General features: G+C 41.6%; 1 protein-coding gene across 5 annotated transcripts in view; it reads right to left on the bottom strand.

Annotated features, from left to right (window-relative positions):
* erbin (erbb2 interacting protein) overlaps positions 1-13,583 on the bottom strand; it is a 57,613-nt gene that overhangs the window by 8,329 nt on the left and 35,701 nt on the right. For 3 of the 5 annotated variants that reach the window (XM_073477627.1, XM_073477628.1, XM_073477630.1), the window contains 12 exons: positions 12,878-13,022; positions 11,490-11,562; positions 9,614-9,743; positions 9,388-9,503; positions 8,328-8,397; positions 5,990-6,089; positions 4,003-4,124; positions 3,487-3,660; positions 3,149-3,325; positions 2,365-2,482; positions 2,082-2,259; positions 476-2,000 (listed from right to left, as the gene is read on the bottom strand). In XM_073477627.1, coding sequence (XP_073333728.1) covers positions 476-2,000; positions 2,082-2,259; positions 2,365-2,482; positions 3,149-3,325; positions 3,487-3,660; positions 4,003-4,124; positions 5,990-6,089; positions 8,328-8,397; positions 9,388-9,503; positions 9,614-9,743; positions 11,490-11,562; positions 12,878-13,022 — 2,928 coding nt within the window. The remainder of the gene's footprint in view (positions 1-475; positions 2,001-2,081; positions 2,260-2,364; positions 2,483-3,148; positions 3,326-3,486; positions 3,661-4,002; positions 4,125-5,989; positions 6,090-8,327; positions 8,398-9,387; positions 9,504-9,613; positions 9,744-11,489; positions 11,563-12,877; positions 13,023-13,583) is intronic. The other 2 variants (XM_073477631.1, XM_073477629.1) reach the window with 1 other exon arrangement.

The following is a 13,583-nucleotide window of genomic DNA, read 5'->3' as shown; positions in this document are numbered from 1 at the left end:
GTGTTTAGGTCTGCAGCCAACAAATCCCTAATCGAATCCCTTTTTCACAAAGTCTCTTAGATAGATTGATTTGCTTCTTTCTGACACTACAGGCATGTGTAAAGAAACTAGAATTGGCAGCAAAAAATCTCAGAGGAAGACAACTCAAAGCTGAGGCAAACAAAACCAAAGCCACCTGCGAGGCTATGGCCAACTTATGTCTTTTTGAGTTAAGGTGAAACAACCCTTTAAAATAAGGTTAAAGACAGACTTTACAGATATGTTCTTCTTATTCACATCATGTTGAGACGGTCTTATAGCTATGGTCTTGCTGTGCTGCCCTGTACAGATGAGTGTACTCATAGTGTTGGACTAATAAATTTGATCTACATGTCTAAGGTTAACCACGACAAAAACACTAGTTAAATACCAATTCCACCTTGAAACTGAAATAATGAGAAAAAAAGCACAGACGGTGAATCATCATCATTTTTACCTTTTCCATTTTCTTGGCCTCGATGTGCCGCATCACCTGGTCTCTCCAGTCAGACGGCACCCTTCCTGCTCCTCCTGACACCTGTCCAGGCCCGTCCAGCAGCGAGTGCTCAGACTTCACCCTGGCGTTGGGCCTCTTGCTGGGACTGCCGTGCTGGTAGTTGAAATCGCTGACGGACATGGTCCTCTCTGGAAGCTCGTGGGGCTGCGGCCTGCCGCTCAGCGGCCTGGAAGCCCCGGGTACGTCGATGCTGTAAGTGCGAGCGGAGAGGGGCCTCTGCATGGCGGAGCTCATGGCCAATGGCCCCCTGGCGAGGGTGTGAATGTCTCTGTACGTCATGTATTCCCCATCGGGCACCTGCATGCGCCTTGGGTCACCCATGGAGGCTGTTGAGGCAGTGCTGCTTTGCCTCTGCAGAGTGCTGCTTCTACCCTGGCCTCCAGTAGAATGAAGTCTCTCCATGGCCCACATGTCCCCAGAGGGTTTGGGACCCATGGGAGGCCCTCTCTGCTGGGGCTGTAGAGGGTAGGGAGGCGCCTGATTACGGTTGGAGTAGTTGGTGTTGGCTAATGAGTGTGGAGGAGGAGGGAGGTAGCCTTGGTGCTCTGGGGGCATGGGCGTCCTCTGGGTCCAGAGGCCATCTTTAGGCACGGCACTGCTTGTGTACTGTATATTGTACTGAGGAGGAGAGATGCCCATGGCCATGCTGGAGGAGACTTGATATCTGCTGGCGCTAGCGGGAGGCTTGGAGGAGGAAAGCAGGTCTGAGGAAGATGCAGAGGAGCCGGGGTAGACCTGCATAGTCTGGTCGTTGAGTAACTGACTGGCTGACTTGCTCCTGACTATGCTCTGGCCCTGCGCCCCTGGCCCTGCGCCGACTCCTGCCATCCTTGTCATTCCTGCTGTTTCATAGGAGTCAGCATCCCCATCAAAAGCGTACAGCTTCATACCCCCTGTTTCTATGTTGCTGATACTGTGAGACTTTGTCACCTGCGGGGGATGGCACCTTTTCTCTGGAGACAGTTCCTCTGTGCTGCGAGACAGAGACATGTCACTGCTGGCTGTCACGCCTGTCGAGGCCACATGCACAGCAGATGTCTCTACTCTCATCGCTTGGCTTTTGTGGCCCAGACTATTGATGCAGTCACTGACCTGCTGGTTTCCATTCAGAAAATGCTCCATGTTGTCATTGCCAAAACCCTGCTGCTTGCTATCCAAGTCCTCCCGGGTTACTGAGCCATTCTTGGTTTTGTCCACCTCGTCCAACTGAACCATGTTGTCTGTTGGCAACTTGGAGACGTTCATATTGATCTGGTCCCACTTGGTGTAGGTTTCTCCCATGCCGTTGTTAATTCCCTTCTCAATGAAGGCGAGTCGGGCCTCCATGGACAGGTCGTAGTCACCCATTTTCTCCGGAGGGGTCTGCTGGGTTTTCAAAAGGGCCTGAAGGGACGTTTCAGAGCCATTGCCATTATGAAGGAGAGGGGTGGTGTCTTTAGGCTGGTTCATATTCTCGTCTTCTTGCCTAAAACATAGACCAAGTGGTACATCAGATTCTGTAATAACTTCAGGAGGAAGACACTTCAAGTTGAAGAATGATACTAACCGGCTTTTTGGTAGGAAGGACATCTTTGCCTCTCTCTCAGGAGTGCACAGAGAGTTGTCTTGACTGCTGTCTGTGGTCAGAGACACTGAGTCAGACATGCGTGATGGAGATGAACAGTTGCTGTTGTTCTGGTTGCTGTTTGCCACGGTCTCATCCAGCAAAGAGTCTGCGTCATCTGCTAATCAGAAATATCACAGTTAGTGTAATGTATCTCAGCAAAGGCACGTGTCAAGTTTTTCTCTTAAAATACTATTTATCAAAAGGACTCAAACAAAACTTTTACCTTTTTTGTCTTTACTTAAAGTCACTACTTTAGGCTGGTTGATGGAGATCTCAATAAGAGGGGGTCGCATCTCTGCAATTTTCATCTCTTCTTCGTCATCGGACAGCTCCTCAGAATCCTGAGGACAAACACAATAATTCTCTTAAAGCGACAGCTCACCCTAAAATAAAAAAAAAACATATTTTTCCTTTAACCTGTAGCACTATTTATCCATCTAGATTGTTTAGGTGTGAGATGCTGAATTTTGGAGATATCGGCTGGAGAAGCGTCTGCCTTCTCTTGACTATAATGGAACTAGATGGCACTTGGCTTGTGGTGCTCAAAGCTTTAAATACATTTGATGCAAACCAACTTTGCAATGTCTCTTACCAGAAATCATGACTCGGTTACTCAAAATAATCCACAGACCTTTGTTGTGAGCAGTTTCATATAGGAACCATTTCCTTTTTTTAAGTTGACCCTCAAGCCGTGTCACGATGCATCTACTCATAGATGAGAGGCTAGCTAACTAAGCCTCTGTTACAGCTCAGCTAAGGAGAACAGCATTAATGTTTACATTCCTCACTATCACAATCACGAGCCTCTTGTCCATTACTGGAGGCATGTTTCCTTCTGTGCAGTGATATGGTTGCTGTATGTAGTTTGGTAAAAAGAAAATAGAGTTCCATCTAGTTCCAATTATATTCGAGATAAAGTGGACACATCTATGGCCTTTAAAACTCCCTCTAAAGCTGCATTTCAAACTTCATAATGCCTTTGCTATACTTCTTGTTTGAAAACGTACCTCCAGTGTGTCCTCATGGTTCATCATGGAACCCCCTGAAGATTTGAGTGGGACTTTCTGAGAGCTGTAAGACTCTGAAGTGTCTTTTGATTCTGGTGCAGGATGGTTTTGGGCATTGGTAGGTACTTGGGGATCCACATCTGATGCCATGCCGTTAGGACAGGGGGCCTCTATCACCTGCACAGAAAGAGCACAGATGGTCTGTTATTTACTAAACATGGTCCTCCACTTGCAGGTAGAATGTGCAGTGTGTTAAAGGGGAACTAAAACAAGGCAAAATAGACAAGAAATGAAAGTGAAAGGTTTTTTTTCCAGTTTAAAAGCTTTATTCAGCTGACCTTTACTCCTACGTCTTGCACGCCGATGTGGTTCCTCTCAATTGGTTTTGCATCTTTGCCCGACTCGTCACTTGACTCATCGTCCTTCAGCCTGTGAGCCACAGACTGGGCTGTCTTCACCATGTTTTTCAGCTCGTCGGGGTATGGTGTTGGGTAGCGCTTCAGGTTTCCCTCCTGGCAAAGAAAGACGTACCCACAAAATTATCGTTAAAATCATGCCGTTTGCAGAAGTGGGACATGGAGAGGTAAGATGTGTGTGTTTAATGGGAATTACATGGAAAATGTGGTCCATTCAATATCATACAGACACATTTCCCATAGATACAAAGGCACTAAGTTTGCCTCAGTTAAACTATTGTACAAAATGGAACATATATAAAAACAGCTACATCAAAGTAAGAGAAAGCTGCCAAAATAATGCTTCATGATTAAAACAATGTCCTTGCAGTTCGGTTAACTATGTTACCACAGTCATTTTTCTGTTCCGTTATTATATAACGACTGTTTGACACTCACCCTCGGGGGTGTTTCTCTCTCATCTTTGTCCTCGTCACACTCGAAGGCCACCTGAGCTCGGTGCTTGCGTTGTTCCTCCCAGAGAGCCGGATTGAAGCTCTCAGAGTCAGAGTTGGGGATGTCTAAAATAAAAGCAGAAAACAGGAGGAGGATAATTTGTTAGTTTTTGGCTAAGGCTTTAGACTGTGTTAGTAATTCATATGAGTCTGTCCTTGACCACAAGATGGCGCAAACATAACATGAGGCCAGTAAACTGATGGAGCAGTGGAGGAACTTGAAATTCAGGAGCTAACTCCTTAATTTCAATAATGAATTACTGACACTTGAAATTGTTGTTTGAATAAACTGCGTTCAAAGGAAGCAGTATTTTGAGGCTTGAGCTTTAATCTCACACCATAGTCTATTTAAATGTGTGACCAAAAAGGCAACAAACATTAAGCACAATCAATTGAAATCCATGCAGGGTTTGCTGCTACTAAATATTCAAATCAATCTGAATACTTTGCTCCTGTCTGAGTCCTACATGTTAGAAAAGGTGAGGCAAAGCCATGATTACTATGAAATGATGTCATGGCTGTGGTTGTAATGCTGCTTTCCTGAAACTCTGCATTACCATCTTGCATAAGTGATCTGCTCTCTGTTGTGTCTGCTGGTTTTGCAGCAAGTGTTGGAGCCTAATTTTCAACTGGTGCATTAAATTTGAACCTTGACCCGAATGTTGAAGAAGTTGACATCATATTCTATAGTCTCATGCTGTCATTTATGCCTTAAGATGTCTGTCTGCATGGTTTCCTGTGTTGAAAGGCTCTTGGTCTACCATTTACCGACACATGCTTAGCAAATATAGCTTGCTAACTAAAAAACAAGTACATATTCTTGAGGGAACAACTACTGCTGTTCATTCTGAGCAAACAACTCAAAAAATGCTACTTGAAAAAAACAAGTCCGTATATCTCAATGAAATGTTACTTTATAGGTTGTGTACAACGAGATATTTTGACTAGAAGTTGGACAAATATACTTGATATGATGTTGAGTACTCTGTATCAATCTACACCATCATAACAGAGGGTGTATGCAAACAGTGGATAATATGAGTCACCTGCTGTGTGGCTGTGTGGCCTCATATCAAACTTGTAAAACATAATCACTGCAGTCAGGTCCTGACTTATTCCAGCTTCTCAGGAAAATACGAGAAAACAGATAAGGCTCTTTTGGAAAAAGTCCCAGCAAATGACCGTGGAAAATGTCATAAAGCAGATGGGGCGTGGAGATAAATGGAGGACAGAACCTACATAAAGTAACTTCAGTTCATTTATTGTTGGTGTGACGCTTTGCTGAAACTGACGTAAGAAATCATTGGTTGACACACTACCATTTCAGCAGTTTAAGCATGTAGATCGTGAACCACTAATTACTTTAAAGCTAAGATGCAACAGGGCCAGTGCAAGCTGTCTGGTGTAATAAGAGACCAAACTAACAGATGCTTGACAAGAAGAAGAAGACTAGTGTTTCTTCTTCAGCTTTGTTCTCAGGTAACGAGCTCACTCATAAAATATGAATACAGGAATCCTTGCAGGTCACCTATAAGACTGCTACGATGCAGATGGTAGTGGTAGTCATGGTGGCGAATGAGAAATTGATATCACAATAGATTTAGGGTCTTTCTTATAAAACCACTTATTTTACTCATCACGTCTCTCCTGAAGAGGCAGAAATATCCATTTCAGGCCAATGCAATATATAAATAATTTTGTATCCCTAATAAATAACTCTCATATTTGTCATACAAGTAAAGTTAAATGAATGATATGATTGCCCTGTAGTACCGATTGATAAACAAGCTTAAATCTTCAATATCCAGCCCTGTTGCTAAGATCTGATTGGTGAAAACAGGTCTGAAACATTTGCAGTTTGATAATCTGCCAGATTAGGCATAAAAGAATATAAAAGAGAAAAGCAGTCTTGTTGAGTGCACAGTACTCACAGTCCTCAATCCTGGTTTGCTGGGGGAACATGTAGTTAGTCAGCACGGTTTTGTGCGTCTCTGGATCCTCCTCTTTCTGGAGCGGGATCAGGGGCTTTGACTGTGGGAGACACAAAGAAGGTTTGAGTGTGCTATCGGCAATCAACGGTGCTTTGTTGAAATTCACGTGGTCCCCCTCAATTTCCCACAGTCCCTTCCAGCTGAGGCTTTCCCTCTAGTCTTCTCCCAACCACCCACTAGCTTCACTTTGACTGAGACTCTACTTAATCACATCTGGGTGCCTCTTCCTGTCAATCACTCCTTCATGGAGAAAGCTTAAGCTCCAATAATGTCCCCGAGGCCCCATCGGCATTGTCACACCTGCCAAACAGTAGCTCTGTGTCTCAGCACTGCTGCTACTGTTGTACTGACTCTCCTGGATTTCATTTCTGTTCTGCTTACACAACAGGTGCTGCACTCCTTATAATAAGCACCTTTAGCTGCAACAATAAGTCGTTTAATTAATTGTCAATTCAAGCAAAATGTCAACCGAGTGCTGGTTCCAGCTTCCTTAATAAAAAGATTTGCTACTTTTCTTTGTCATTTCTGATGGTAAATAAAGAGTCTTTGGAATTTTGGACTGTTGTTTGGATAAGAGAAGGAATTTTTAAGAGGTTGCTTTGGGAAACTGTGGTGTGTTTTTTAAAAAATATTGATAGACTAAACGATTAATTGTGAACATTTTCAGCAGAATAATCGATAATGAAAATTATCGTTAGTTGCAGCCCTCAAACTAGAACCTTTATAGTGTCTCAATGTGCTATGTAAGTCAATAAAAGCAAATAAAAATAAAATTTTGATGCACTACGACACCACAAAAACATCAATAAAAGGCCAGTTTGTACAAACAGGATTCCAGAGATAATTAAAAATAACAGTCTATAGGAAGGCTGTTTGAGGAGCCTTGAGGCAAAAGTTTAGTGACCCTCGGTCTTGAACTGCAGGACAGTCAACGAGCCCTGATTATATGACTGTGGAGTCTGTCTGTACAGTTTCCTGTTAAGAAAAGAGCGTGACTGATAAACCATACGGGCTGATATATATCGGATGACATTATCTTATTGCACACATATCAGTACCGCAGCTGATAAATGACCAAAAAATGTAAGCACAGAATGTTTGAAAACAGTGTCACTATTCTAGTTTGTCCACCAGAAAGAGTGACAAGTATATTTTTTACACTGTAAAATGTCCTGTCCACAAAATTGTTACAAGAAAAGCTAAAATGTTTGTTTATGTTATGGGTTGAAAGAAAATGAATATCATTAATATCATTTTTTAAACTCTACAAAATCATTACCAGTATCGCTTCAAAAATCCACTATCGGTAGGGTTAGGAATTAACAAAGGGAAGAGAAGTGTAAATGATAATAAAACCTTAAGTCAGCTGCCTTTTAAATACCAAATAAGATCTGACGTCAGGACAGGGATGTGGCCTCTACAGCTGATTCTTCTGCAGCATTCTGAGAATAGCTGCAGTTTTCCAGTGACAATTTCTCGCGACATTTGAACAGAGACTTACAATAGTCCAGCCAGGATAGAGCAAAAGGCATGAATAATTGATTTTATAATGCGGCGAGAGTCAACAGACTGTAATGTGGAAATATTTATAAGCTGCAAAAACAAAAACACTGAGTCAGTATACTCCTGCGGGGTCTTCTACAGCCTCACTTTGCACACATTAAAACCTCTCTGCTTTGCTAAGTTCAAGAATTCTTTTCCTCACACGAAGCTACACCGCTTTGACAAAGCCACTTCCTGACACATGAGCTGAACCAACTCGACCTCTGATAGGCTTATCTATGTTCTGTCGAGGGCCACATTAGCCGAGGCAGAAGTCCAAATTTCAAGCACCACACTGGTAACCTTGATCTCACTACATGTGATTTACATCCGGCTAGTTGCTGCTGCCGCCCTTTCTCACACAGGTTTAATGGTTTCTCACAGGCTAGACTGACATACTGTCATCCTAAAACAAGAATCAGGGGAAGGATAACACTTTCTGACATTCATTCTTTAAAAATGTAGAGTTTTGGGCATCACTGAGTCTGACCTCCATTGCCATTTGGCACGTTTAGATCAAATGTCCTGGAAGTGGTATACTGAATTTTGAATGCGTTTTCCTGTGAGCTACTTGGATTAGCTGGATTAATTTACAGCTGAATGTTGTCACGCACCCTGCTGCCATTACAGCCTCTATAGAACACATCACCGTCTGACAGCTCTGAACTCTGCAGCACCTTTTGTGAAACCCTTATTCTTGCCATTTATACATAATACATAATACATGTGATCTTACCTGATTTTCTGACAGCCACATTGCAGTCATCTGGTTCAGTTTAGTGAAACTGTAGGGAAGATTTTTTAACCTGCAGTGGAACAAAAACAACACAGGTACTCAGTTATCTAACAACAACAACAACCCCAAAAACTGATGCATCTACAAAAGGTAAAGAAGTGTCTCTTAAACTCAATGTTTAAGGTGAATTTAATACAAAAGGTCCCGCTATAAAATAAGGTTGAAGCCATATTTCTCTTTCTCAGTGCTGTGGGGCCGTAGCCAAAGTTATCTAGTGTATTTGGCACAGAGCAGACACCAGGAATGTAAAACCCCTGATTAAAACCTCCATCGGGCCTTAGCTTCCAAACCAAACCCATTTGCACTCTAGCCAGAATTAAGACTCTTCAATCACGATGTTGTAATTATCAGGTTATGTTTCAGACTGCGTGTGTGCTCATGTCGACTGAGACCAAGACTTTTTTCATTTGTTTTCATTGAGTCATGCAATTTATAGTGAAGAATAACATTGCTACAAGGCTGCAGGAACGCCTCTCAAAAAGCAACTTTTAATATGACTATCACTGCAACAAACGATTGTCTTCATTCATCGATTAATGTGCTTATTATTTTCACGATGAATTGCAGAATTGAGTGAGTACTTGGCTGAAAACCACATTGGTTAGCTGACTGAAGTTTTTTCATTCAAGTTTATAAAAACTTGATCTGTAAATAGTTCTCTTACTCGTGTGATCAAAAACATTGAACTGAAGCTCTATTTTGAGGTGGTACTGCAAGTAGTATTCTAATAAATACTAATCAAAACAGCTTCTGATCAACCCATATCAATGTCAGACTTAAAATAAGTTCTGGTTAGTTTGGTTGAAGCACCACCTTCTTCTGGTCTCAGCCACAACCATTCCAAGAAGGGAACAGATAATTTTTAGCTGGTTGGAGACACATAATGGTGTTTAAATGACTTTAAGATATCAAAAAATCCAATATCAACAGAAAAACCTAACCAATTTTGACCTTAAACTTGACCCTCAATATGCTTGAACACTCATCAGTCCAGACTCACTTGTTGTTGCTGAGGTTGATGACCTTGAGCTTCTGCATGTCACCCATCTCCTCAGGCAAAGACTCCAGCTTGTTGGAATGTAGGAACAGCACAGTTGCATTTTTCCAGTTGCCCATCTGTGAGGAGGATGAAACCAAGGACACAGAGCCGTAAGCCACCAGACTGACATGTCAGACCATTTAACATATCTCCTCAAACAGACGTATACACTCTAATGCATGCTCACCTCAGGGGGAAGCTGCATAAGGAAGTTGTGATCTGCAGCGAAGGTACGGATGCTGGCACACTGGCCGACGGTGGAGGGCAAAGCTTCGATCTCATTGAAACTGCAGTCCAGCTCGTCCAGATTTGTCAGCCTGATGAAGCAGAAGGCGGACTTAGAGCATGTGGTGTAATTATGATAAATACAGTACATACCATGTGAAGTCTCCAAGGAATCCTACACGTTCCATAATGCTGCTCAATAGCATCTTTTTTTAATCAGCCCTTCCTTGCCTGGTAAACACGCACATCTTTCAAACTCCACATTCCCAGTTTTTCACACAGGCTTTCCATTATAAATTCTTAATCTCTGAGATCATATTTCATCAAACTTTAGAGAGCTCCCTCCAGAGCCACAAAAGACATTATACAACTGTTTTCACAGGCTGAGGAGCACTTGTTATTTATTCAACCCTTATTTTAACTCAGGAAAACACCAAGGAAGAGACCTCATTTACAATATATACATATACAACACCAGAGAGCATCTCTCTTTGTCTGCAAAGCGACTGTGACTGACAGTAATGGGAGGGGAAGAGCAATGGCCAATTGTCCACCACTTAATTGATCGCAGAAGTATAAAGTAAAAAATGCTAAAATTGGTTGCTATATAAACGTCGTTATACCTGGGTGCCCTGATCAAGTAAAGTCTATGTGTGGGAAACACTTTACGGCCTGAAAATACAATGATATCATTTTAATCATTTGGGACTATGTGGCTGTAAAGTGTTCCTAATTGCTCTGTAATACAGCTGGGAAATAACTCAATATAACTGTCCCCCTTTAAAATATAAGACAAGAAAGGACTGAATGATGCTGAAAACTCTCAGATGTCATCAAACAAGAACTCAGATCAACTCTTATACACATCAGCTATTGTTACAATATCTTACAGTAACAGTGAAGCACTCTGAGACACTTACAACAATGCTGATGCATCTTAAAAGCTTCATGGGACATCATTTGAAGTAGTGGCATTTCAAACTAAACACATATTGACACAGTAGTGCTGCGCAGCTTGGGCTCTCAGCGGAATGAAAAATGCAAGTGCACTCTGGGGATTCAAATGAAAATCATCAGAGCTGCATGTTACAGTACCATTAAACTCCAAAACACTGGATTTGACCCCTCTCTGCTGAATATAAAACCGGGATAAACAACACAGTGGACTGGATAAAATCAGCCATACATGAATGAAAAAAAAATTAAAGAAATCAGCCTGCTTAAGCTAAAATCCTTGCATGGGATTAAGCTTAACCATAGGCTTTGTCACATAATCTGTGTCAAATTACACAAGGAGACACATTGTTACATATAGGATAATTGACAGTGTTTGTTGTTTGGAAACAAAACCGTGCAGATACAGTAGCAGGCTAATTGTCAGTAAATGTAGATAAGTCTCACTCATGGATGTCGGAGCGGACACATATGTGGATTAAGTTGGAGCCTAATCTGTGCGCTGGAGATGAAAGGTCAGGACGTGCTTCACTCACTGCGGCCTCAGCAGCTGTTGACTGCCGGGTTTACCTGTCTCCTGCAGACAACATCAGTCTGAAAACAGCTTCAACTGATTTAATCTATCAGTGCTGCATTGGAGGGTCATCTGACCCAAGATTACCATCGACCCATAGACAATAAAGCAAACCTCCAACTGTTTCCATAAATCAATATGGTTACTAAATATCATCAGCATTAGACCAAAACAAAATGCAGAATCGGAAAACATTGGGAAAATCTGATTTATCCAGACAGACGTTTTTATGCGATCAGTGGGCAGCACAATAATCCACTGATCTCAGGGTTTATTTTGCTGATATTAAAACTGTCTCTGTAACACTCACCCTCCGATGGAATCTGGCAAGTACATCAGCTGGTTCTCGTCCACTTTCAGTGCGGTCAGTTTCTTCAGTGAGCCTAAAAAAAAGACAGAGAGAGAATTAGAGAGATACAGCTCAGGGCAGTTACTGATTACCACTTAGTGTTGCACTACAAAGAGGAAAATCCATTACAGCAGTTAATTGGATTAATTCATACTGTCATCAATACAGTAATCAGTTTAGTGGTAATCAACACTGACTCTATGGCACTGTGCATCTGGGATCATCTGATTTAATTAGCCTGGTAGCCTTAACTCATCAACATGGCTTTTTCCTATGGCTGTCCTGAATACCATTTTGGGGCCTCGAACACAAGCCATCCAACCTGCAGTCATTATTTACCTTTATACTATGTCCTCGCCTCCAAAGTGTCAGAAGTTAACATGACGAGCTAGTGAATGTTGAGCTGTTGCAAACATGGAGGGTCGAGCATGCACTTATCACAGCCTGCCGATCATGACTGCATTCATGCATGTGGAGCGAAAATGCTCCCTCTGTTTTTTATGGTTTTGAGTCTACTTGAGTTAAGTTGTGTACATAAACTATTGAAAATGTTTTTGTCAACGTTCAAATTTAAATGTCATTGTCCATTTCTTGCTCTCTCTATCTGTGCAGCCAATGCAACATCTCCTTCCTTCAAATACTAAGTTCTTTCGAATACTTATTTGGATGTTGATTATCATGGCAATGGTAGAAGTTTAAAAGATTCAAACAAGTCGGGTCAGACCTTCTTCTCCCCCAGAGGATGAATTGAGGTAAGTATGTAAATATTTGCAATATCTCCTTGGATATACATGTGAATATGGATGAAAGTGAGTTTGGCCAACTCACAGATGTGTTCTAAGTTTCATCCGTGAAAAGAATTAAAAACTTGACAAAAAATAAGCCCAAAATACCAGAGGAAGAAGATATAAATATCAGAAAAGAGCAGTTATGGAGATCCATCTGTGTTTCTCTGTGTTACATCCACAGTTGTGACATAATTTTGAGAGTTCTTTGGTTTAAACTCAACATCTTGTGGCACTACTGCCCTGTGGAGAACTGTGACATTAATGTAACTAGAGAAACAGTAATTGCATCCTCTTCTTGCCGTATGAAAGTTGATGCTGTTTTTGTGTGATAAAAATGTATTTTAGCTAAGCAAGAAAAACACTGTTAACACCATTTTTTCAAATTAGATACCGACAGAAAACAACACAGGAATGGGCCCAGGAGTGAAACATACATTGGCAATAGCTCAAAGGGAGTGAAGGTGTTTCATAATGGATGTTTTTTTTTTTCAAACAAGATGCGTGTGTGTGTGTGTGTGTGTGTGTGTGCTGTAATAATTTAGGGCATTTAGTAATCTTTACCGATGGAGCCTGGCAGCTGTGTGAGGGCATTGTTTGAGAGCAGGAGGTCCTGCAGACTCTCACAGCCACAGATCTGCTCATCTACCATCTCCAGATTGTTCTTGGAAACATCCAGGTACACCAGCTGTTTCAGCATCCCCAGCATCTGGATACATGAAAGAAGACACAAAAAATAGAGTGAACTTTCACTGATATCTCATTATCCTCTCTAGATTCATGCTAAGGATTAGGCAGTAGAGTTGAACACAGAAGCAGTGGATTAAAACAATCCCCAAAACATCCTGAGCAGCGAGGTAAAGTAACTTAGGAAGCAGCAACGAATACATGATTAATAAACAGATATTCTAGATAAAAAGGAAAACAGTTGCTGTATTCAGTTTTCATTTATATTCAGACGTCATGACTTATAAAAGGCCAGACTGTTATTGCAGCTGATGCTGTTGAAATGCTGGCAGCAGATCTAATGCTTTAATTATGACCCAGTTACAAACAAGCTGGTCATTTGGATGAAAAATGAATCCCGTGTAACACATTCTGACTATCACAACATCATTATAAATTAATTATGCTCAAGGAAAATAATTACTTCACAGCTGCAGATTTTTTCTGTAATTATTATTGGGACATTTTGAAACCCAAACGTCTGCATTTTTGTTCTGTAAAACTGTCCAATTCATCCAGCAAGAGAATGTTTTCCAAACTGCAG

This window comes from Pagrus major, chromosome 12, assembly GCF_040436345.1.
Source record: "Pagrus major chromosome 12, Pma_NU_1.0".
NCBI classification, from domain to species: Eukaryota; Metazoa; Chordata; class Actinopteri; order Spariformes; family Sparidae; genus Pagrus; species Pagrus major.
Note: the sequence above shows the minus strand (reverse complement) of the source record. Positions and strands in the feature narration are given on the sequence as shown.